The sequence below is a fragment of the Ptychodera flava genome, chromosome 22 (assembly GCF_041260155.1).
Source record: "Ptychodera flava strain L36383 chromosome 22, AS_Pfla_20210202, whole genome shotgun sequence".
Taxonomy (NCBI): domain Eukaryota; kingdom Metazoa; phylum Hemichordata; class Enteropneusta; family Ptychoderidae; genus Ptychodera; species Ptychodera flava.
The window spans coordinates 27,845,940-27,869,040 of record NC_091949.1 but is presented as its reverse complement, the minus strand read 5'-3'; the positions used below and the strand labels follow the sequence as shown (position 1 = coordinate 27,869,040).

General features: G+C 38.1%; 1 protein-coding gene across 1 annotated transcript; it reads right to left on the bottom strand.

Annotated features, from left to right (window-relative positions):
• Positions 1-4,614: 4,614 nt before the first annotated feature.
• Positions 4,615-22,505, bottom strand: LOC139122392 (meprin A subunit alpha-like). The gene is made up of 15 exons (XM_070687772.1): positions 22,438-22,505; positions 20,393-20,429; positions 19,704-19,763; positions 17,518-17,555; positions 16,753-16,831; positions 16,016-16,133; positions 15,392-15,567; positions 12,866-13,087; positions 9,974-10,147; positions 9,371-9,523; positions 8,805-9,073; positions 8,269-8,359; positions 7,662-7,808; positions 6,533-6,792; positions 4,615-5,259 (listed from the first exon to the last, which is right to left on the bottom strand). Exons 1-15 carry the CDS (start codon positions 22,495-22,497, stop codon positions 5,170-5,172), a joined length of 1,974 nt encoding a protein of 657 aa, XP_070543873.1. The 5' UTR covers positions 22,498-22,505; the 3' UTR covers positions 4,615-5,169.
• Positions 22,506-23,101: the final 596 nt, after the last annotated feature.

The following is a 23,101-nucleotide window of genomic DNA, read 5'->3' as shown; positions in this document are numbered from 1 at the left end:
TACCTTTCATGGCTGATATATCTTGTTATGACCATCATTTGTTACAAATCTGATCAAATTGTGTGCAGTCGTTCTCAATGTATAGCCGGTTTTTTTCTAAAATCATTAATTATGCAAATGAACAAAAAGTAAGCAAGCCACACCCACCAAAAACTAATCAGTTCTTGCCATTTGCAAACTTAATCTATGTACAAGATTTCATTTTGACCTGATGAGCCGTTTATGAGATATCGGGCCAACAGACAGACAGACAGACAGACAGACAGACAGACAGACAGACAGACAGACAGACAGACAGACAGACAGACAGACAGACAGACAGACAGACATCGCTGGTACATATGCTCACATGTGTGAACACGTGAGCAAACAATGGGATCAGAGCCAAGTTTTCCATTTTCAATTCACACCAGGCTAGTCAATTAATTGGACAGAGCATTTGGCAATCATGTAACGCCAAGGAGCCCTTCATCTTGATTCTAACTCGTCCATTGATCAAGAAATATGAAATAGAATTAATTTTGGTATTATCGTCATAGTAAAACATGTTTAATGCTGCAAAATGACCGACTGATATCGTAATATCCACACCGTAGACTGAAATCTCACAATATAATCAGGTTGGCTCCAATGTGTCACGCACGAATTTTAAGAAAATTCCTCTCACCTCTAATCATGAAGTTCACTATAAGTTCTTTCAAAGGGGGATTATTATTTGGATTTCGAGACCACGGGTCCGAAACCCTCTAGTAATCGTTCCGTTTTTTATTATTATTATTATTATTATTATTATATTCTTTTTCTTCTTCTTCTTCCGTCCTCTAAATGCAACTGCCATGCGAACACTGTTGCACCTAGAGACTTCAAATTTGGCACATAGGTAAAACTCCTCACAAGTAATTTTTTTATCACATGACCATAACAATGGGTCACGTGACCTGGCAGCCATATTGAAATTAAACTTTCAACTTGGCTTAATTTGCATAAAAATAAACCAATCAAAATTCTGTTAGATATTTTTGTAGACCATAGGGCTAGGCTTCTTCATGCCAAATTTCAAGGTCATAGGCCCTGCCGATTTTGAGAAGAAGATTTTTAAAGTATTATTTTTCACATTTTCAGTGACCTTTGACCTCCCCTATAGATTTACAAATGCCCATTACAGGCTAGCCAATAGAGGTAGGAGTCTGGTTCTTTTTCGACATAGACGATCATTGGCTGCTAATGTTCACCGAAATATTTTGGGTCAGGTCACGTGACCTTGACCTCATTAATTATGCGCATATCTAATTCTAGACTATCCAATAGGGCTAGAGATCCGAATTTTGGTACACAGGGACTACTATGGGATAGAAATCCATTGCAAATATGTCACGTGACCAGACCTCATTAATTATGTGCATATCTATTCTAGGCTAACCAATAGGGCTAGAGATCCGAATTTTGGTACACAGGGACTACTATGGGATAGAAATCTATTGCAAATATGTCACGTGACCAGACCTCATTAATTATGCGCATATCTAATTCTAGGCTCACCAATAGGGCTAGAGATCCAAATTTTGGTACACAGGGACTACTATGGGATAGAAATCTATTGCAAATATGTCACGTGACCAGACCTCATTAATTATGCACATATCTAATTCTAGGCTAACCAATAGGGCTAGAGATCCGAAATTTGGTACACAGGGACTACTATGGGATAGAAATCTATTGCAAATATGTCAGGTTACCTGACCTCATTAATTATGTGCATATCTAATTCTGAGCTAACCAATAGGGCTAGAGATCCGAATTTTGGTACACAGGGACTACTATGGGATAGAAATCTATTGCAAATATGTCACGTGACCAGACCTCATTAATTATGCGCATATCTAATTCTAGGCTAACCAATAGGGCTAGAGATCTGAATTTTGGTACACAGGGACTACTATGGGATAGAAATCTATTGTCAATATGTCACGTGACCAGACCTCATTAATTATGCACATATCTAATTCTAGGCTAACCAATAGGACTAGAGATCCGAATTTTGGTACACAGATAGTAGTTTGGGATAGAAATCAATTGTCAATATGTCACATGACCAGACTCATTAATTATGTGCATATCTAATTCTGAGCTAACCAATAGGACTAGAGATCCGAATTTTGGTACACAGGGACTACTACGGCATAGAAATCTATTGTCAAAATGTCACGTGACCAGACCTCATTAATTATGCACACATATTCTAATTCTAGGCTAACCAATAGGGCTAGAAAACCGAATTTTGGTACACAGATAGTAGTATAGGATAGAAATCTATTGTCAATATGTCACGTGACCAGACCTCATTAATTATGCGCATATCTAATTCTAGGCTAACCAATAGGGCTAGAGATCAGAATTTTGGTACACAGGGAGTACTATGGGATAGAAATCAATTGTCAATATGTCACATGACAAGACCTCATTAATTATGCACATGTCTAATTCTAGGTTAAGGTGATAGAGCTAGATGTCTGATTTTTGGTATAAAGGGATAACGATGATATTGATTTCTTTTAACAAAATGTCACATCACCTCGACTACTTTTGCCCTTGATTTCACAAATACTACCATAGCCTCCCATCTTTTTGCATATGTATTTCTCTATTGCCCCTGTTGACCGAGATGTCTCGAAACCCGGTGATTGCTGCTTTGCAGCTATATTTTGGATTTGAAATGAAAAAAATAATTAAGCTTTAAGTTTTCAGGGATCTGTCAACATCATGAGGATGCATGCTTGCAGTGGCGGGCGCTCTACATGATGCCATCGATTGTGCTAAACGTGTTTTTATTTGTCCAGTTGTCAATAATAAATGTTTTCAATAAAAATGTTAACAGTTTCACCTTAGATTTGTTGGTCGTGCCGCCTTTTCACCTTTTCACTTTTCACCTTTTCGCCTAACACATGATTCCCAGGGAAAAGTGAAGTTCTCACTTAAACTCCCCGGACGGCGCTCGTGTTGATATGGGTATCCATATTTGATGCAATCGAATGTTCGAATGATGTTTCCCATATTTCCTATGAATTAACAATCTACCCATAGTCTGCATTCGACAATTAATTTGATCGCTATGGAATGGCTAATGTCACCCTAAGATCAATAGGAATTGCTTTTCTGTTGTGGTAGATACTGGAACGACTGTCAGGCAAGATAAGATTGTCGTGTGTGTTACGGTAGGATGCGCCTCGGGACCAGCTATTCGGATTCTCTATTTTTCACAACTCTTTTCTGATCTACCACTTTATTTTGTTATTTTTACAGATCTTTTGGTTGAAAGAGAAATTCAGTCTCAGTTTTTCGGAAATTGAACATTGTGTTTACCCCCATACAGTTAACACATTGGTGGCCGCGGCCTACTTTTTTAATTTCAAAACTCGGTAAATGTTAGGTAATTTGTTTCTCATGTGACAAACTTTGCAAGGTGACCCCTGATTTTATTCTTGATTTGGTGAGAGAATAGTCGAAATTAAGTCTTTCACTTTCGAGGTGAACACTACCTCAACTGTGCGCTTGTCTTTTGTGTCTGTAGTTTTCAGAGTATCCGGCGCGTTTGTTTGAGTGTGAATCAGGCGGTCAATTGTTTTAAAGGAACACACAACTGAATCCATGGCTCTTCTTATGTAAGATAAGTTAGAGTTTTGCCGTGTTTCTTTATGGCAGGTCTTCTATAGTAGGGAATGTCTATCGTGGAATGGTCACGCAACACCTCGAGCGAGGGTCAATGTCACCTCATGTTGTAAATTTGAAAACGACAAAGTAACAGTGAAAATGAATAAACACTCATCCGTGACTATGTTTATGGTTTCATAGCGTAAACAAATGTTAAAGTGACTTTTTCACTTAAGTATCGATAAAATATCGTCAGAGTTGTCTGCTTAAACAACAGTCACCTCAAATGCTTTTCCAAGTACTTTCATAACAGTTTTTACATTTTACAAGATGTTACAAGACCATTCAATTGTATGATCATCTCCCAACGACAGTAACTTTTAAGCAGGAGATAAGAGTAAAGGAAGATTGATACTGGAAAGGCAGAAAGAGAAAAAGGAAAAATTGGAGAGGGAAACAAGACCTAAACATCAAAGAAAACGGTGCAATTTCACGCAGCCATGGAAACAGGTTACAACAAAGCCCGGTTACCACCCGATTCCATGATATGTAATATCAGCTGTGGCGATGCGTTTGGTCATTGTTCCTCGTTTTGCACTGTATGCCTAGTGTCCTCGTCCGTATGGAGGCGACAATTCCAAGCATCGTAAGACGAATGCAAATAAAGCATTCAGCAAAGACTGGGGGAAAACCAATTAATTCTCCATACCTGGTTTTAGTCAGATTGGCAGTTACATTCTAAAGCTGACAGTACATGCCGTGTAAATCTCTCTACACCAGGACATTAGAAATTCATTGGCTTTCCTAGTTTTGAAATTAATTACACATTTCCTTTAAACCTTCTGAGGGCTCTGATGTAAATTACAATTAGTTTGTAACTCAGACTACCCTATTTAAGTAAAGTATAAATAAATAAATAAATAAATAATAAATCTACACAAATTCAACAAATATTTATTTCGTGCATTGATTTATTTCACATGTAAACACATCATATGAAGAGTAAAGTTGTATGCATACACTCTATAATTTATCTAAATTAAGGTTCCAATTATACGAGGCTTGTGATATGAAACTATGAAGGTTTCAAGTAAAGGTATTTATTTTAAAAAGCTCATGGTTGATGTAGCTATGGCATCGTATGGGTATTTTCATAGAAGTCGAAAGTGAGTCCTTCATATCAAATGTAAATATTTCTGTTTAAACTGACGAGGATTAATGTTTACATATATTTTCTACAGTAAATGTGGCTCGAAATGCTCGATAAGGTATATTTTTAAATAACTGACAAAATATAATTCTCTAACAAACAAAGGCATGTTAACTCTACAGAGGAAAGTTACAACTTAGTTTGTTCGATCCATCTCTGAGTAAAGAATATCATCATATTTTGAAATTCTGAATCGTCAAAACATTTGGATTACTGTGTTGTCATAAGACTGTTGATTCATTTTCGGCAAGATTGGGGTTGTAATCTTACAGGCACACGGCGCTTGCACCATATTCATAATGTTCATAATGCTATGGTTGACAATCACCTTGCTTTAGTTCGATGTCATCTAGGGCAAGGTCGCTTTGATAGCTATTGCCGATTACGCCCTCAAACGTCACCTGGAAGAAATGGAAAAATGATCGAAGATTATATGAGCTTCGCTTGTGTGAATATCAACGGGAACGACATACAAGTGGGCCCTGATTACGCGCCGTACAAGTGGTTATAGTACGCTGGGAGACGATATTTCCCACAATTCATTGAACCCATTATGGGACTCAGTGAGATGTCGTACATTGATTCCCTGACTTCCTATGTACAGCGATCTTAAGTTTCTTTTTGCACTGAATACATTTATTGAGGGAATAACCATGAACGTCTATTCATTAGTCCAGACGAAAGAGAGAGGAAAAGAAGTAACGGATGACGCGTAGCCGAGCTCATTAATTTCGCTTTCCTCCCCCCGATCCCATAATACATTTGTAAAGGGAAAATCAAAAGTCAGCGTGGGGCCCTATATTCCTGCGGGCACTAAACCCGGATTTGGCTGCAGATGTACCCTGGACATTTCGAACAACGTCAAAGCACAAAACGTCAAAATAGGGTTATTGAAAAAAAGTCAACATGTTGGCCCAAATACAGTATGATGGGTCAAAATCGTCTTGTGATTTGATAAATATCTCCTTGGTCAAAAGTCTGCATGACTTTTGTTTTTAGCGCACGTGATCACACACGTGAGCTCTCTGTCTGTCTGCCTTTCTGTCTGGCTGTTTGTCTGTTGGCGAGATATCTCGAGAACAGCTAACTGAATTAAATCTGGTACATTGATTCTGATTGCGAATGGCAAGTGCTGATTAGTTTTTGGTAGGTGTGGCTTCCATTTTCGTGCTCATCTACATAATTAATGATTTTATAAAAAACCCAGACATACATTGAGAACAGAATTGGATGAGGTATGCTACAAATGTTGATCACACAAGAATATATACGCCATGAAAGGTATAAAAAGATGACACGAAAGTTAACTGCTAATTTGCATATTTGATGAACTTTCCTAATTGACATGACCGAAGTTGATTAAATTTCCTATGTACATTGATGATACTAGGTTAAAACAGCATTGAAAGTTATGTAGCATTTTCACTCCGGTTAATTACTATTTTGCATATTTAACGAATGGACTTTCCCAATCAGGGATATCTGAATTGACATGATCAAAGTTGACGAGACTTGCTATGTACATTGTAGATACTAGGATATAACATTACCAAAAATCGGTGTAGATATTTTAGAACATCTAATTACTAATTTACAGAAAAGCAGATCCCACGAGAAACAAGTTTATAAAAATCGGGTATTGACAAATGCAGTACTCCCGATGTTGTAACTTGCCTTGTAATTTGACTTTCGAACCAAGTAAATTTTTAGCTGTTTCCAATGGTTACCCTGATTTCCCGTTGTACTCCAGACTGGATCGGACATGACGTCACCGTCATTATATATGTAAATGTTCAAAGTGCCCATGTGATCACCGTACATGTGATAAAAGAAAGTGATGCATGAACCGTTGGTGGCGGGAAAACTCGGTGAGATGATTCTGGACCTGGCACCATGATATTGAGGAGTCGAAGCCTCGGTGTAAATGTAGTGACCTATAGTAAAATTAAACAGCATTACAATGGCATTATGATACGACATTGTTTCTGATAGAATTTTGAAGAATTACACATTAATTTCATGTTACCCATGATTTTGTCTAAGAGAATAGTTCTTATTGCAAACGAACTAGAAACTCCTACGTACCTCTCAGTTGCTCATTCGGTTAAATATGGCAGTCAATTAAACCATGACAGTGAAGGTCAATAAGTTTTGCCGTTTTACCTCGAGTCGAAAGGCATTGCAAGACGGTATGTCAATATTTCTTACATGGGAGGAGGAGACGCGACCGATTGACTTTATCGGTAAAGTCGCACTTGAATCGGAACGGCTATTCCTTATGGACCCGATTTCGTCAAGGAAATTTGGATGTGGCCATTATGGTATCAATGGATTTTGTTCACGTGACAGTGATGATACACAATTAATCTGAATCTAAACACTGAATCTGCACCGTATCAACAAGCCATAGTATTTTCATTTATAGGTGATATCATACCAGAAAAGAGATTTGTTCCTAGACCTTGTTATTGCTTTTCATTGACAACAAATCACTTTCTCTTCCATTGAACTTTGTGCCGGTATGAAGAGAATGTACTATTAAGCGACTCAGATGAAATCTCCAGTTCTGTGGTGATACAATTTCCTTATCGCTTAGGTTGTGTCCACTGTTCGCTGTTTGTTCGGGATGGCAAGGGCGATTCGTATCTTAAATACAATTATTGAGTGAAAAGGCCATCGCTCATTGATCTGGAATTAAGCAAAAGGTGACCAGTGCTAAATTTATTTTTCGCCAAAGATGTAGCACCTTTTCCCTCCTGTTAGGATATTCGTCATACTGAATTCGTAGACATGCGTTCCTTACCTGTATTGTCAGACGTGGTATGGTCAGCACTAGGTCCCGTAGAAGCTGTCAGAGTTGATCCGGTCTCCATCAGCCAATCAAAATCATCGTAGCTATCTTGATAGAAATCACACATGCCAGCTTCAAAATCGCAGACGAACGGCGAACCTGAAACAGTTTACAAATACTATTGCTAATTCCCTTTACTTCGAGACGGCGTTTGTCTCTTAATAATAATAGTCATATAAAATACTTGATCAAGAACAGTTAAAGAAAAGTCTTCGGACGTTTTCGAGCCAGCATTTTATTATCATGAAATCTTCATCATTAAATGATTAGATTTGGAAATATTTCGGCACTCTTACATAAGTTCTTACTTCAACCATTTTCAAGGAAATCTCTAGAGAGAGAGAGAGAGAGAGAGAGGTGTGTACTTGTGGCATGCCCAAATATGTCTAAGATTTGAACACCGAACAAAGGAAAATGTGTTATTTTCCACCCGTAGCAAGGGCGATAAGGTAAAATTTTAAATTTGGAAATGTGATCTGTGCATAATTGTGTTGGGGTGAGAAATATTAGAGTCTTAAGATGCTGGCTGTAATGGCGTGTAAAAATAAATCCGTCTCACCTGGAGACAAGCATCTGCCATCAGTCACACTGACGTCATCTATGGCAATGTCACCACGGTAACTGGATCCGCGCTGTCCTTGAAATATCACCTGTTAACAGTATTGTAAAAGTTAAAGGGAGTGTCAATGAATCCCTCCACGATTTCTTCGCTTTCTTGTTTCTAGAAAATATTAGAAACCATTGTTCAACAGAATTACTAATAGTTACTGACAAAAATTGATTGTTATGCAATTTTCAATCTTTTATACGGAGCTCAGAAACATGTATTTTAATGTTGTAATTTTTTATGATTGATACATCATTGAAAGTTCCTGAGGCTTTTCTAAATTAATCAATAGATTAATCAATTACTGAAAAATATTAAACTCATGGGTTACATGACCGCTAGTCTTTTCCCCTCACAGAAACAAAGGATAAAGATTAAATGCTGGCACGCCGAAGTGAAAAATAATTGTATGATTTTGTCCTATACGTGCGAATATCTACATATGACGTGAAATCTCGCGATGAATGAGAAACAGTGATTTTGCGCACCTGGAATGGCGTCTGTGGGGTAATTGATACTTCGGCCTTTTTCCACTCTGTGCCTTGGTTACCGTTCAGCGTCAACGCGAGGTTTCCAAGGTTACTGGTACCTAACAGCTTTTGCTCTCTGATGAACACATTCAGGGTATCTACGTCTTGGCCGTACATGTGATAGTAGAAACGAAGACATTTGTTTTTCGTTGGATACACTGGAGACTCTAAAATTGCACTGTCTCCTAGCGTACGAGGACTGGATGTCTCTATGTACAGATATTTTCCTGAGATAAAAAGAAAGCAAAACAAAATCAAAACAGAGTTAATCTCCTCCACGGCAATGGCAGCAAACATTTCGCTAAATTGTTGGTTGGGAACAATATTATGGTTTTATCGATTTGGAAAATTGAGTAAATCAAGATTATCACGATAAGCGAACGAGGCAATTGCAGGGTGCTGTCGGAAAAGGTCGTGCGTGCTAAAATATACAGATTAACAGGCGAAGTCGACATAAAGTATGGACAATAGGTATGTCCACTTCATAAAGAACTCTTCGGAGTTAAGACCATTAATGAACCTACCTTCTCTTGTGCCTGTAGTGTGATCTGCTACTGGTCCAGTGAATGCTGACGGTGTATTTGCTTGGTGTAATGTCCAATCAAAATGGTCGTTCTTTATAGGTTGTGTAAAACCACAAAGACCACCGCTGAAGTCACACAGCACAGTTGACGTCTCTGACGTAAGAAGATATAATGGGAAACATAAATATCAGCCATTTCAATATTATATATTGAGTGATGAGTGCGTTCACATTAAAATCTTCGGTCTGACTCACGTAGCTTTCCCAGGCTACCTTCAGCTAATTTGTTTACAGTTTATACAAGTTAGAAGGAACTGGGTTCCTATGATAGATTGTCGAGTGGTGAACGTGTTTTACATTGAAGACTCTGCAAACTTGGACTTGATGTCAATTACAGTTTCATATTTTTAAAAGTTTTAAGCCACTTAATTCACTGATTAAAAATTGCTGAAGCTCTTGTTTGACAAGAGGAACGGCATGTTTCCTGGATCGAGGTATACGAAACGTCTACATGTATTTCTAGAAATAAAAAGAGTAGGAGACATAGGCAAATAGGGTAAATCCTAAAATGTATACTTTGAATCTCTTGATGGGTGTCTCTTACCTTTACACATGGGCTGATTGCTATTCCAAGTTCCATCACTCTGACACGTGAGAGTCATTGAACCATACAAAGTGTATCCCAACTCACAGTTGAACTTCAACGTGGTTCCAACCAAGCAACAGTCTCCGTTCATCTGACCGTGGACAGGCGCCGCCAGCGGAGGACACAGGACACCTTTCAATATTACAGGAGAAAGTGACACGTACGTTTGTAAAAAGTGACGTCGTGCTAAAATCTTCGATGAAATGTGTATGATTTTTGAATGTGTTTGTTTAATATTGTGTCAATGACGACGTAAAATCTCTACTGTACTTTACAGTACGCATAGAGATGATGTAGTGATATGTATACGTATGATAATGATTAAAATCAGAACTTGTTTCCAAAACCTATGAAAACAACGATCTTTGACATGTGAAATCAGTTTCAAATTAAGCCTGGTTTTCTGGTGAAGTGAATCAGCATTTTTGGGTTGTGTTATCGCGAGCTGTAAATATGATTTGCTGTTATGTTTCTCGGAAAGGTATTCCTCAGATATGAAAGTTAAAGTTATTAATTGTCGCTCGATATTTTCTCTCCAAACACTGTGATGAAAGAGGACAGTAACTGTTGCTTTTTCTACTACTGCACTAGTGTCGGTCACCCAGACTGTTCTGCGGGTCTCTCGTCCGGCCAACCCTACACAGTTTGGAGGAAATACCATTCAAAAACCTCCGAGCAAGATGGCGCATTACGGACAAGAGCGATGCATCCTGGGAGTATCTGACCTATGATGTAAAAAGTCATGGAAAATATAGCTTCAACATGTTTAAGGTTAATATGCAGAAGTGGCTTTCGAAGTCCCACTTAAGTAATGACTGTGAACTATGACTTTTATATCCTGGGTCAGTTGTATCGTTACGGTACTTGTCCATAATCTGATCCGAGACATGAAAGTAATGGTTCACACTCATTACTAAGGGGTAGACCATTTGATATCCTGGGGGGGTCTGGAAGATTTTTGAAAAAAAAAATTCCCAGCAGATACAAGGGAAAAAAAATTCTGCCTTAGATGACTTAATGAAAAAAAAACCTGGCAAGCTAATGTGGAAGAAAAAAAAATCTATCACAGTATCAGCAAGAACCTTTTGGGATGTAACTTTCATCATTCAGTTTCATTTTTCGGCGCGCCCTTCGGGCGCGTATCTTTAATAATATGAGGTTATTAATTATGAAAATAGCGCAAAGGATGCACCAGGACATCCGCGCAGCGTATCACTAGTGCATCCTTTGAGGTATTTTTTGATAATCTTATTATTATACATCTTAAATTCTTGACTGGGGCATCAAATTGTCAGAGTAGTGACCGTTTTAGTGCAATGTCAACACTTTTTCTTCCGATTTATGTTGCGAATGTACATGATATCAAAGCAGGCCTTCAAGGTCAAGATTTTGGATCAGGTTGTAACGGGTGCAATTCATAAAGTCTTCTTCGGCCTGGGGGGTGGGCGGAGGATTCATGGGGGTCACCTTGTTTTTGACTTTGGTGATAGGGGGGTACCATGTTTTTGAAATACCGAAATGGGGGGGGGGGGGGGGGTCAGTGTGTTTTTGAATTTCGACACGGCTCATACTTGCATAAAATGCATTGTGCCAGCCACAAATTTCATTATTCAGTTGCATTTTGGCGCACCCTTCGGGCACGTATTTAACTTTAATGATAATAAGACATATTTTTCAGAGCCCCGTCCTAGTGCAAAACTTTAATATATCAGACATACTTATATCTGATATATCTGTATGTTTAAAATTTTTCGGCGCGCCCTTCGGGCGCATTTCTTTAAAATATCAAACAATATATATGCCCTTCAGCTGCATGACTTTCATATATCAGATATATGTATATATCAGAGATATCTGGATGTTTAATATTTTTTGGCGCGCCCTTCGGGCGCAGTAAATTAATATATCAGAGATATATGTCAGAAATAACTTGATGTCTGTAAATTGAAAGTCTGTTTTGCAAAGTGTACTAATCATTATGAAATCTGCAGTTCATATGAAAAGCATGACAAGTTCCTGATACTTTTCTGTTTCCTCTATGAGAATTCAGTATTAGAAAGCAACATGCACTAATATGTCACAATCACATTTTTCTTACAACAGTTCTGGACATCTGGTTGTGCATAAAAAGAGTGGTGTACATTCACAGCTCGTTCAAAATATTGTATTCAAACTTTAGAATTGACACTTTTAAGTTCCTATCTTACAACTGACATGACAACAATTTCATTTAAACACTGAATGACTGAATGTTTAAAATATACTCCAAAAATTATATATATATACTGAATTATTCAATTTATATTCCACTTTTTGTTTTACCTTTGTCGTGCGCAGGGGGGTCACCCTGTTTTCGAAAGTTGGAATGGGGGGGTCAGCCACTTTTTGACGTCGGCAAAAAATAATCCACCGTCCCCTCAGGGCAAAGAAACTCACCAGTCCCTTATGTACAAGTCCGTTGATGTATGATAAACAGATTGATTTTGCAACATCGCTGCATTAAAAAAAATTCTTTGAAGGAAGAATGCAAAAAAAATTGCCAGGATTCACAAGAAAAAAAACATCCAGTGGAACATGTGAAAAAAAAATAATGCCCCCCCCCCAAATCTTCCAGACCCCCCCCCAGGATATCAAATGGTCCACCCCTAAAGAGGGACTTCAAAAGTCACTTCTACATAACCTTGAAGCTATGTTTTTGTGACTTGGTCTCAACACTTAGTTATATAGATAAGTTGTTCCAGAATGCATCGTAATCGAGACTACTACTGCAGACGAGGAAAAGTTTTGGGGAAACAAAAACAAAGTCATTAAAATTTGCCAGACTCATTGAAATTTGAGCAAATTTCTTACCACACGAATAGAGACGATTGACCTTAACCAGGTCAAGTTCACTGAAACCATTCCGTTGACCAAGAACAACACTGATGTCACTTCTGGGAGTGATAGTCGGCAAACTCGAAGCGTTCTTGGAGAATGTGACGTTGGAGTAGTGCATGATGGACCGGTAGTCGTAATCTACCCCCAACGTATCGATGACGTCAAAAGGATACTTGTCGAAATTAAGTTCTTTCCCTGGAACGAATAGGGTTACATTGTGTTATTTCTTAAAACCCCAGTAACGCTAACTTTCGATGATTTTTTCATTATTTTTATTTTATATATCAATTGCAACTTCTTATTCTAGTCCCCAAAGAATGTTGATACACCCGCTATTTAGCTTGTCAACTTATCGTTAAATGTGTAAAATGTGTTTTTATTGTTTACATTTGAATTGTAGTCCGGACCAGAAGTCACTTTTCAACAATAACAATGCAGTTTACAACCATAGGGGCTGAGTTGACACGCTGGATACTATGTAAATCAGCATTCTTTGGGGAGATGAACCAGGAATTATGGTTCACATTTAAAATAAAAATGATGAAGTTATCATCAAAAGTTAGCATTACTGGGGCTTTAAGATGTTCTTGTAGGCACAGAATGATAATGATTAACATGTGAGTTATAATGAACCACGAGGAAATGTTTGGTCATAAAATCTTTGGTGCACAATCCAAGGTACTTGAACAGGTGACATTGATGAGTAACTAGAATATGATTTCCATAATAAATTCTCATTAATACACTTTGCAAAAATGAACAAAATATCCCGAATGACAGCAAGCACGCACAGCCAAAAATTCTCTCTCAGACGAAACTGGTCAATTAGTTTACTCCAAGGTAGAATACCCCTCGGGCGGGATGAAGTGATATATGTAACATAATTCTGACCTCAAACTTTAATTTCAATAATAATTTTCTGGTCTACCATTTGTGTCAGCTTACTTTGAGGCTCTCGGAGGAAATAAAGTTTTTCATTAAAAAACAAAATGTAATGTTTCTCCGTAGAGTGAACAAGGGGTGATTTTTCAAATATTGGTAAAGTCTGAGCAAAGTTTAAGTCTTTAGTTTCGAGGCGCATATCACCTTGAGTCCATTAAAATTTTCCTGTATTTTCCAGTGTTTTGTTCATGTCGACATGCAAGGTTTCCAACTTTTCAACAAGGTCTTTATGCGTTTAATATCAATGACAGTGATTTCAAGGATTTTATCATGAACTAGAACTGATTTTAAAAAATAATTATGGCATCTTTACCCAGAGCGGCGATACTGATACTTATTTCAACGTTCTTTGAGGAGAATAATAAGAAGAATCTGATTTTGTATATGATAAGGAAACGAAAATTATGAAACATTCTCAAAATTTAAAAAATACATTCAAATTAGATTAATTCTTCATAGTATTCTTACGATGCCGGTGAATAGAGGAGGACAATGGGATCAAATCGGCTTGAAAATGTACCACAATGTCAAAAAATGTAGTAGTTCACCGACAGAGCGCGCAACCGACATTTCTCTTTCATTCAGCTTGTCATGTAAAGTGCCTGTGACCTTTGCAAACCCTTTGCGAATTACTACGTTCATACTACAGAGTTCAGGTCACCCCAGAGTCGTCCCTGGTTTAATAAAATACCAATGTGAACGTGCTACGTCGGCCATGGGCCGGCCCAATTTATATAGGGTCCGAGGGTTCAAAATTGTTGCGTCCGGGCCCAAATTGTGTGGCCCGTGGGCCCATTTAACACCCCAACATTTGGCTATATTGAGGGTTTCATTTTTAAGAGGAGTATAAATCAAGAGGGTTGAGCTTTAGAAAATGGTGACGGGGAGGGGGTCAAATTTTACAATAGACAGTTTGAGAGGATTATATTTTCAAGGCATTTGCATTGAACTATTACATTACCTAAAAACAAACCGAAAAGTCCAAAATAAATTGAATAGAATATGGCTTATTCTGTACGTAGTTTGGGAAAGGTATAAATAGGTTGATATCAGCAACAGTGATAGTTGTAATGGAAAACAAACGACAAACTGCACAGATCGGGATAGCAAAATGCTGGCTCCTTGAGTCACTGTGACACTTTAGGCTGAAAAATGTGTAAATAACCTACAATCTACAACAATCAAGTACGTTTGAAATAATCATGATGATGTGGCTGCGCTGTTAAATTCCACCATCACACTCCCGATGGAAAATCATGGCTACAATATATGTTGTTATTAATCTTATCAGATCAATAATTTTGACCGGGGTCATATCAAACAATTAATGAATTGGAGGTGGGTCATATCTTTTAAAGAATACTTTGAGAGAAAATCAACTTTAACATTTCTTGCGTTTCTTAAATCCCCCTCCCCGTTAATAATGAAGGCTCCCTACGTGACTGAGACGTGGGATATTAAAATACAGAATGAACTCGGACCAATTGTTTCCTTATGTTATCATTATCTTGCGCCAGGCGGCCCTGGGTCTGCATGTGAATCTAGCAAATAACGTACCTTCAATGACGTTATCAATGTAAACAGTGACGTAATCATCTCTGTCGTAGCGGGAATGTTCGTGCCAGAATCCGATAGCGTGCATTATTTCGTGGATGATGGTGCCTTTGTACTCGCACCCGCCATCGATAGAGATCTTCTGAAGTCCTCCACCTCGACCGACGCGGGAATGACAGCTGTCAAGAAATGATTAAAAACCACAGATAACACTTGCTCGCATTTTGAATATGTTAATAAGAACAATATGTCTGGTCTTACTTTGACGATACGAAAGTGATTTTGACTTTCATAAGAGCATATCCGATAGTGGATCACACGAGGGTTATTGCGTCTTGAAGTTGGGGCATTAGTGTAAGTCAATTATACCGGTGAATGTCAATGAAGATGAGTATGATAGCTTATCAATGAACAAATGGACAGACAGATAGACAAATGGGTGGCTGGATGGACAAGCAATCAGGCAGATGGGCACAGACACACGGATTAAAGGAACATTGAGTCAGATAGATAACGCAAGGGTAAAAGGGTTGAAGTGGACAAGTCTACCCAAGAAATGTCTACCCAAGTGGACCGAGGCAGACAAATTTCGACTGTATGAATTGATATTGTGTAAAATATATATACCCGTCTCCTCTCGAGAACACCACGTAATCGCTCTCTATCGTTCTCAGTTGGAATCGAAGACACGTCCACAAATGAAAGTCTTCTATTGCTTCCTGAATGGACGAGATGGCTCTGGAACCTGAATATTGGACAGAAATATATTATAGTGATAACTTTAACACATCATGGCACAAGAAACGGTTTTTTTTTGTATTTACATCATCGTATAAACATTGAATTCATTCTGATTTACTGGCGTTTTTTTAAATGTACGGGCCTCTTCAATTCTATCATACAATCTTGAGATAGCAAAAGAATCCAATAATAGGAAACAGACCCTAGCTGATTTAAGAAGAAATAACCAGATTTCTTCTTCTGGTGATTTAAATATAATAAGCGTGCAATAAATGTCATATAATGTTTTCCGTGGTGTGTGATGAAGTTCGGGGTCAAAGGTTTGTCCGTTATCAAGCTTTTCGTGAATTCGTCTTTTCTGTCAAATTTTCAATCCATGCAAATTTCATGCAAATAGATTGTCCAAAAGTTGTCAGACCATGCAATGTTGCTCGGAATCACATCATAGCATGCAGTACTGCAGGAATTTTAAAAGATGTGCATTGCTTCCAATGCATGTAACTCAAAACTGTGTAACATGTAACTCAGAACTATCTCCTTCATCAGCAAACTAAGTATGAAAAAGTAACAGGTCGTAATACATTAAAAGAAACGTTGTGAGAAAATATTCCGCATTCACTTACTCAGTTCTTCATCTAGCATGTAAGGAATTGTCTTGTCGTGCCACAAAAGGTTTGTATCCCGTGCTGCATTGCGATGAGTCTGCGTACAAAACGACAGAGAAATCGTGAAAGAAATGAATAGGACTTCAGCTTGACAATTGCTGATATCAATCGTTGAGATCGCCTAATTGATTTTTACGAAAGATACATATTTCATGTAGCATGATTAAACAATAAAAGAATTGAAATAATACTTAATAAACTGACTTTTTTAGCAAGAATGATGATCCACGGACATGAACAGACGGCATTTAAATTTGGTCACTGGTAGCCTACGGAGTCATAAAGGTTGACGTTAGGAATAAAGTAAATAATAGCTAGAGGTCCCAATTAAGGGAAACCCCTTAAGTTCCTATTCAAAGCTTTGTGTTCTCTGTTCTTTTGCTCGTCCCATGCATTTTGGCGAGTTTGCGGTAAATGCAGAACACGAAACTGCACTACAAGGGGCTTGAAATCGCATCATGAATTTTCATTGACACTTGAAAAAAGTATAAAATGGCAAAACTATGGCTGGTGAGATTATAAGAGATACAAGCGCATTAATTTCTTCCAAATCAGTAAAGTATGCCGAATTCGCATTCTGCATGTTTGGCTTGCCGAATTTGGTACAACTTTCCATCATTTTCGTAATGCGATTTAATTCCATAACACCAGGTGACGTTCGGCTTCAGCAATTCTTCTGTGGCAATAACCGCACGGCAAAACGAAATCAACTGTATTACTTACTATATACCCTGGAACGATGTCTCCCTCGAGCAGCGTTCCTAAAATGGACGTAAAGGTGAGTAAATGAAATGTAATACAGTTAAAAACTTAAAGGGTTTCTATACGCAACAGCTTGCTGTAACATGGAAAACAAGGTTCAGTGTTGTCATTATTTCTTTGTTATTCTCACTCCAGAGTAGAAATATTCAAAACATTCCGTGTGTGGGTAGGTTTTTTCTAACTAAGTAAACCTTTTGCACAATAACTTTCAGAAATGACTGTTCCAGTTTTTTCATGCAGAGTTCAAACACTTTTACAGTTAAAAGTCTGCAAACAAATTTCCAGCGATGATGAAAACAAGTTGTAGAAAGTTGGACCTATTTCAGCGGACGAAAACAAGGTGCTCCTTGACAAACTGGCACAAATCAGGAAGAGTGTTTGTTTATCTTGTATAACTGCTGGAATTTTCCTTTTTGTGTGATACAAGAGACCTAGTTCTCACGAAATGTTACCGTCCTACTTCGATTGAAGTGTAGTGGTCGGTTGCAGTGGTTGTCATACCAACAAAAGTTACTGTATAACAGTGTATTGTTCAATCTGAAGTGTTCTAATTTGATTGCACATGTACAAGTGACTACATCAATCATCTAACGCCCACGGCATTGATGCCCCAGTCATGGCAAACTTCCAGGGACAGAAGTGATCACTTTTAAAACGAGTGAAATGTTCGAGACTTTTGTGACAAATAATGCATCTTTTGATCGTCGCTGAACTGGAGATTTAAGACTTGATTAAAACATCCTATGTTACTTTCAAGAATGACTCAAGTTATGATATTGGGTGGCACACGGTCCCTCAGTGATAGAGGGACCGTGGGCGGCTGTAAGCCTCATCGGCAGTAACGTAGACACCATCACACAAGTACACCATAGTCAGTGGATGGAATTTCTTCAACGTACAAGACATTGTGTTCATGCATCAGCAAAAACATTCCTGGCATTTTTTTTTCATAGAAAGAAATCACAGGTACACGATCTCTATACGTTGGGAAAAGAATCAATCGAGTTTTAAAAAGCGTGTGTATTTGTTTTTATCACAAAGTCATGTCAACTAGGTTTTATTCGTCTTCTGTTTATGATTTTTATCCCTTGACGTTATATCTGACAGTGTATACTTTTACATTCTTTTCTCATCTGTAAGTGGCTACCGTTAGGCGCTATTGATGAGTAAATAAATAGATAATAAAAATTGAAATAAATAGAATTAAATTGACCCCCTTCTCTCTCTCTCACTCTCTCTCTCTCTCTCTCTCTCTCTCTCTCTCTCTCTCTCTCTCTCTCTCTCTCTCTCTCTCTCTCTCTCTCTCTCTCTCTCTCAATTTATTGCATATTCAATTATTCTTCAACTATACTGTGATATATACTTTTATTACAACAGTAGTATGGCTACCATTCTACAAGACATCTTGCCTTAGAATTATAACGGTGTTGATCAAATCAAAGTTTATCGGTTTTTTCTTAGTTACCAAATGCACCGTCTCGACAGTACAGTGAATTAGCGTGCAAATAATTCGAAGTTTCTCTGCCTATTCCTTAGAGTGAATGATCCCATCATGCAGAAGGGAGGAGCGAATTTGAATTTCAGAGTCGCACTTTGAGGGAGGGAGTTACATGCATTAAAGTATGGTAGCGACCACAGAAGTGATTTCTCAGAGATGCGGCATTGATACAACTTTCAAGTTCTGCATTCAATGATTAATACAGCGAAGATATGAAAGTAAAATTCGCTATTGGCTCATTATATCTTAACAGTAAATTGAAAAAATAAATTTCAGCAAATTTAACTCTGTCATGTCGATGATGGTGTGATCGGGAAACCCTTAACCAGTAACTAAAGCGCCGTGTACGCCCGAGCAAGATACAAAATGTAAGCTAGCATACGCAAAGTTTTAGACAAATGCCACTGACTTGTGGGCCAGTCGACTTTTAAAACTGATCAGCTTAAAAGCTGACTTACTGGTCATTTCGTTTCATAACGATTCAAAATAATTTGTTGAAAAAGAGTAGTGACGCTCCCGTCGTTACTATCCTTCTCTTCGTCTTGCTTCTCCCGCACTTGATGATTAAAAGCACTGTAAATATTGCCGGTTGCCATTACCTTTGAACTTGGGATCTTCTATACACACGTAAAATTTTAAAATGACCTACCTGATACTCTGCTGTTCGCTGCTAGAATCGTATCCATGGCATTTTTCACAGTTTCGGCCTCTAAAGTTGGTGAAAATTGAACTTGGTAAATTTAGGATGAAAATAAGATAAAGTGCATTTTTAGAATGAATACAATCGCAATAACATTATTTGTGTACATACATCCTCTGGCAAACAAATGAAGATCGCGTACAAAACAACAGCGCTGTAATCAGCTAGAGACAAAATTTAACACAAAAAATAGACTCAAATTCAAAAACATTTTGTGAATGATGAACCCTATATACTGTAGGAGAAACGCATTCTATTTTGAACACGCTCCAGAAGCCTTTGCGAAAACATAGCAGATAATACACAGGGTTTAAACTATCATAAGAACGAAAAAAACTGCCTTTGAGATTCATTTCGGTGACCAGCTTTATAAAGGATGTCGTAGTCGTCAAGAAATACCGTCTTTAAATATACCTAGTACATAATCAGTGTAAATTTTTATTTCTATCAACAGAGGTGCGCCAAAACTACCGAGCCGAGCAGCCCAGCAACAAAGACCGGTATCCAAGTGGCTAGTGACGTCACAGGGGCGGAATCCATGGGAGTTCCCTCACAAGATTTAGACGATTTTCAGCCACTTACCAAAACTAAATGATACTAAGAAGTGGATAGCATACTTTCAAAGTAGTTGAACTCACCTGAGCTTGACGTAGACTCTTGATCGACTTCTTCCCTCTGTAATAAAAATAGAGAGAGAGAGAGAGAGAGAGAGAGAGAGAGAGAGAGAGAGAGAGAGAGAGCATAACAAGTGATACTTTTTCAAAATTGTCACAGCGTCAGATGAACAACAACTCTTCATGGTTCCTTTTCAATCGCTTTCTCCGCTTTTATTAGCCCAGTGTCCAATGCCACCAGTTGTTGAAAATTTCCCCCAAACTGTACACTCACAATATTGAACAGAAAATCGTGCCCACAAAGAGTGTGTTCCTTTAAAAGCTGTAGCTTCTTAAAAGGCTTCATTCTCTCTTACGGAAGTTTGATAGTTTTGACAGATTTCTCTCTTGCGGTGAATTAGAAGAACTATGCAATCTGTGTACTGAAAAATATCTCATTTCTACCATGGTATTATCCCGGTGTAAACTAAGTTTTATGATATCAGAGCAGTTTGGTTTAGACTGATCATAATTTACCCGCCATGCATGACAAGGACTTCGATGGCAAACTAAGCTTGTCTCTGTTTTGCGAAATGAAAGTGCCGCAAAAGTAACATCTGTGAATATTCTTAACTTCCAAACGCTGGCCTCAAATGCTTGCTCAGTTTGTCAATGTTTTGCTGGACTAAGATTTTTATAAGAATGACCCGCACGAAAATCTCGACTGGAGACACCGGTAAAGTAACATATACAATCCACCACGGTCCCCCTTGTGGAGGGACCGTGAATCGACAAGTTGGACCTTCTTTCGTGCCCAATACATTTGCACTGGCATGTAGAGCAAATATTTGTCGAAGTCTTGTCATGTTTGAACGACATTAGCAGTTACATGTTTGCAAGGAGTGTTAGAAGCCGGAAACACTGTGTAATTTGTCATCGATTATCAGGGTAATCTTGGCAAACGTCTAAACCAAACTAAATTTTTAGTGGTAAGTGTAGCGATTTACATGGCGACCAGCCAGCGAATACATTTTGGCATTATTCGCCTCGAAAATGAAAACTTAAACTTTTGCTCAAACTTTAAACAATGAAATTTTCAACCATTCTACCAACAAATCTAGAGTAAAAAATCAGGGGTCACCGTGCAAAGCTTCTTACCGGAGAACCAAATTACCTAACTTTTACCGATATTTGAAATTCAAAATGTCCGCCATCCCTGTGTTAACTCTGTGAGGAAAAATTACAAATGCGATTTTCGAGAATCTAAGGTGTTGGAATTTTGTCTTATTCAAAGAGCTCTAAAATGAGCCCTCAGGAGTGGTAACTCAGAAAAGAGTTTAAAAATTGAGTGTCCCAATATATGTCCCCGAGGCGCTTTCTACTTCAACTTTGAGGAACACCTTTAACCCTTCGAGCGCCAAAGTCAATTTCTGTCGCCTTTAAAAATATACCTCAGTCAATTTTTTCCAAATTTTTGCCAAAATTTTGATAAAAAACTGTAGCCCATGTAATGTGATGTCCATTTGGTTCAAAATTATCAAATAAATTACAGAAAAATTCATAAAAATTTATAAAATGTTGTACTGAAATTTGGTGGCAAAAATTATAGCCCTCAAAGGGTTACTTGGTTGAAATCTTTTTATAAGATCGTTTAACCGATCTTTTCACGAAAGGACTACATTCCAAACAGCTGTGAGCAGAAAGAGTTCCTGGCATTACACGCAGCGAGACATGAAATACGTAGTCAATGGAGTCGACAACACTTGGAGAGGGTTCAATTTGACACATACAAGATATAAATGTCAGGATCTATGTGATAACTTGTCGTTATTCGATTAATTTATAGTGACTTTTTGTCCGTTGCGTCCACGCTGCATTGTCAATTCAAGCTGTTATAATCATTACTCTTGTTTGATGGATGTATATAGCAAAGCGTTCAGAACCTGCGACAGTATGACAAGTCGACTTAACTGCACCGACGAGATTCTTATAAAGATTAAAAGATCTCGTCACTTCATTCTCCGTCGTGATTTCTAAGTTGATAATACTTGTACACGTCGCTGAACAATGAAACACGCACTCATACGTACCGTAAAGGGCACAGCGGTGATCGTCACAAGACTGGCTGCAGCGATGAAGTAACGAAGCATCTCTTTTTTCGGCGTACGTAAGTTTTCAACACTGGATGAACAACGCTTTTGGCAAACCTGCGATGGTCGGTCTACTTATATAAACCTGAAGAAACTGCGTGTGTTTACACGCGCATTCGTTAATTGAAAAGTCGATGGTCGTTATCGGTCTCAGAGAAAACACTTTAATGATACTTCAGATAGAAATTCAACATTGCTCTTCACAGATCTTTCCGATATTTGCATAAAGGAGCACGTCTTGGGTGGGGAAGTCGGCCAATTTTCAACACGAGTAGTTTGCATTTGTCCTGCATGGCACTTGCATTCAATTTATCTCTTTAACAACTTAGCCGCAAAAGAGTAGATGTTCTTGATAATATCACTTTGTCGCAAATTTCTTTTGACCACAGAGTGATAGAAGTCACCGAAAAAGAAAGAAAAGCAGTAAGTCAAACAAACCTTCCGAAAGGAAAATTGGGAACAGATTCATTTGAAATCAAATGTTTGTGCTAGCACATCGCTACCTACTCAACATAGCAACGGATATGTGGGACAGTTCTTTCTGTATAGTGTACTTAAGTGAACGTGTGGTGTAACACGTATCTGTTTTTATCACATGTGCAAG

What these genes read in the sequence shown, in the direction of transcription:
- LOC139122392 (XM_070687772.1), bottom strand. Translation starts at nt 22,497, where the DNA reads ATGCTTCGTTACTTCATCGCTGCAGCCAGTCTTGTGACGATCACCGCT. An exon ending in CATTGATAACGTCATTGAAG is followed by an intron (nt 13,088 to 15,391) that starts GTACGTTATTTG and finishes TATTCGTTCCAG; the next exon opens with GGAAAGAACTTAATTTCGAC. An exon ending in TGGCAGATGCTTGTCTCCAG is followed by an intron (nt 7,809 to 8,268) that starts GTGAGACGGATT and finishes AAACTGTTTCAG; the next exon opens with GTTCGCCGTTCGTCTGCGAT.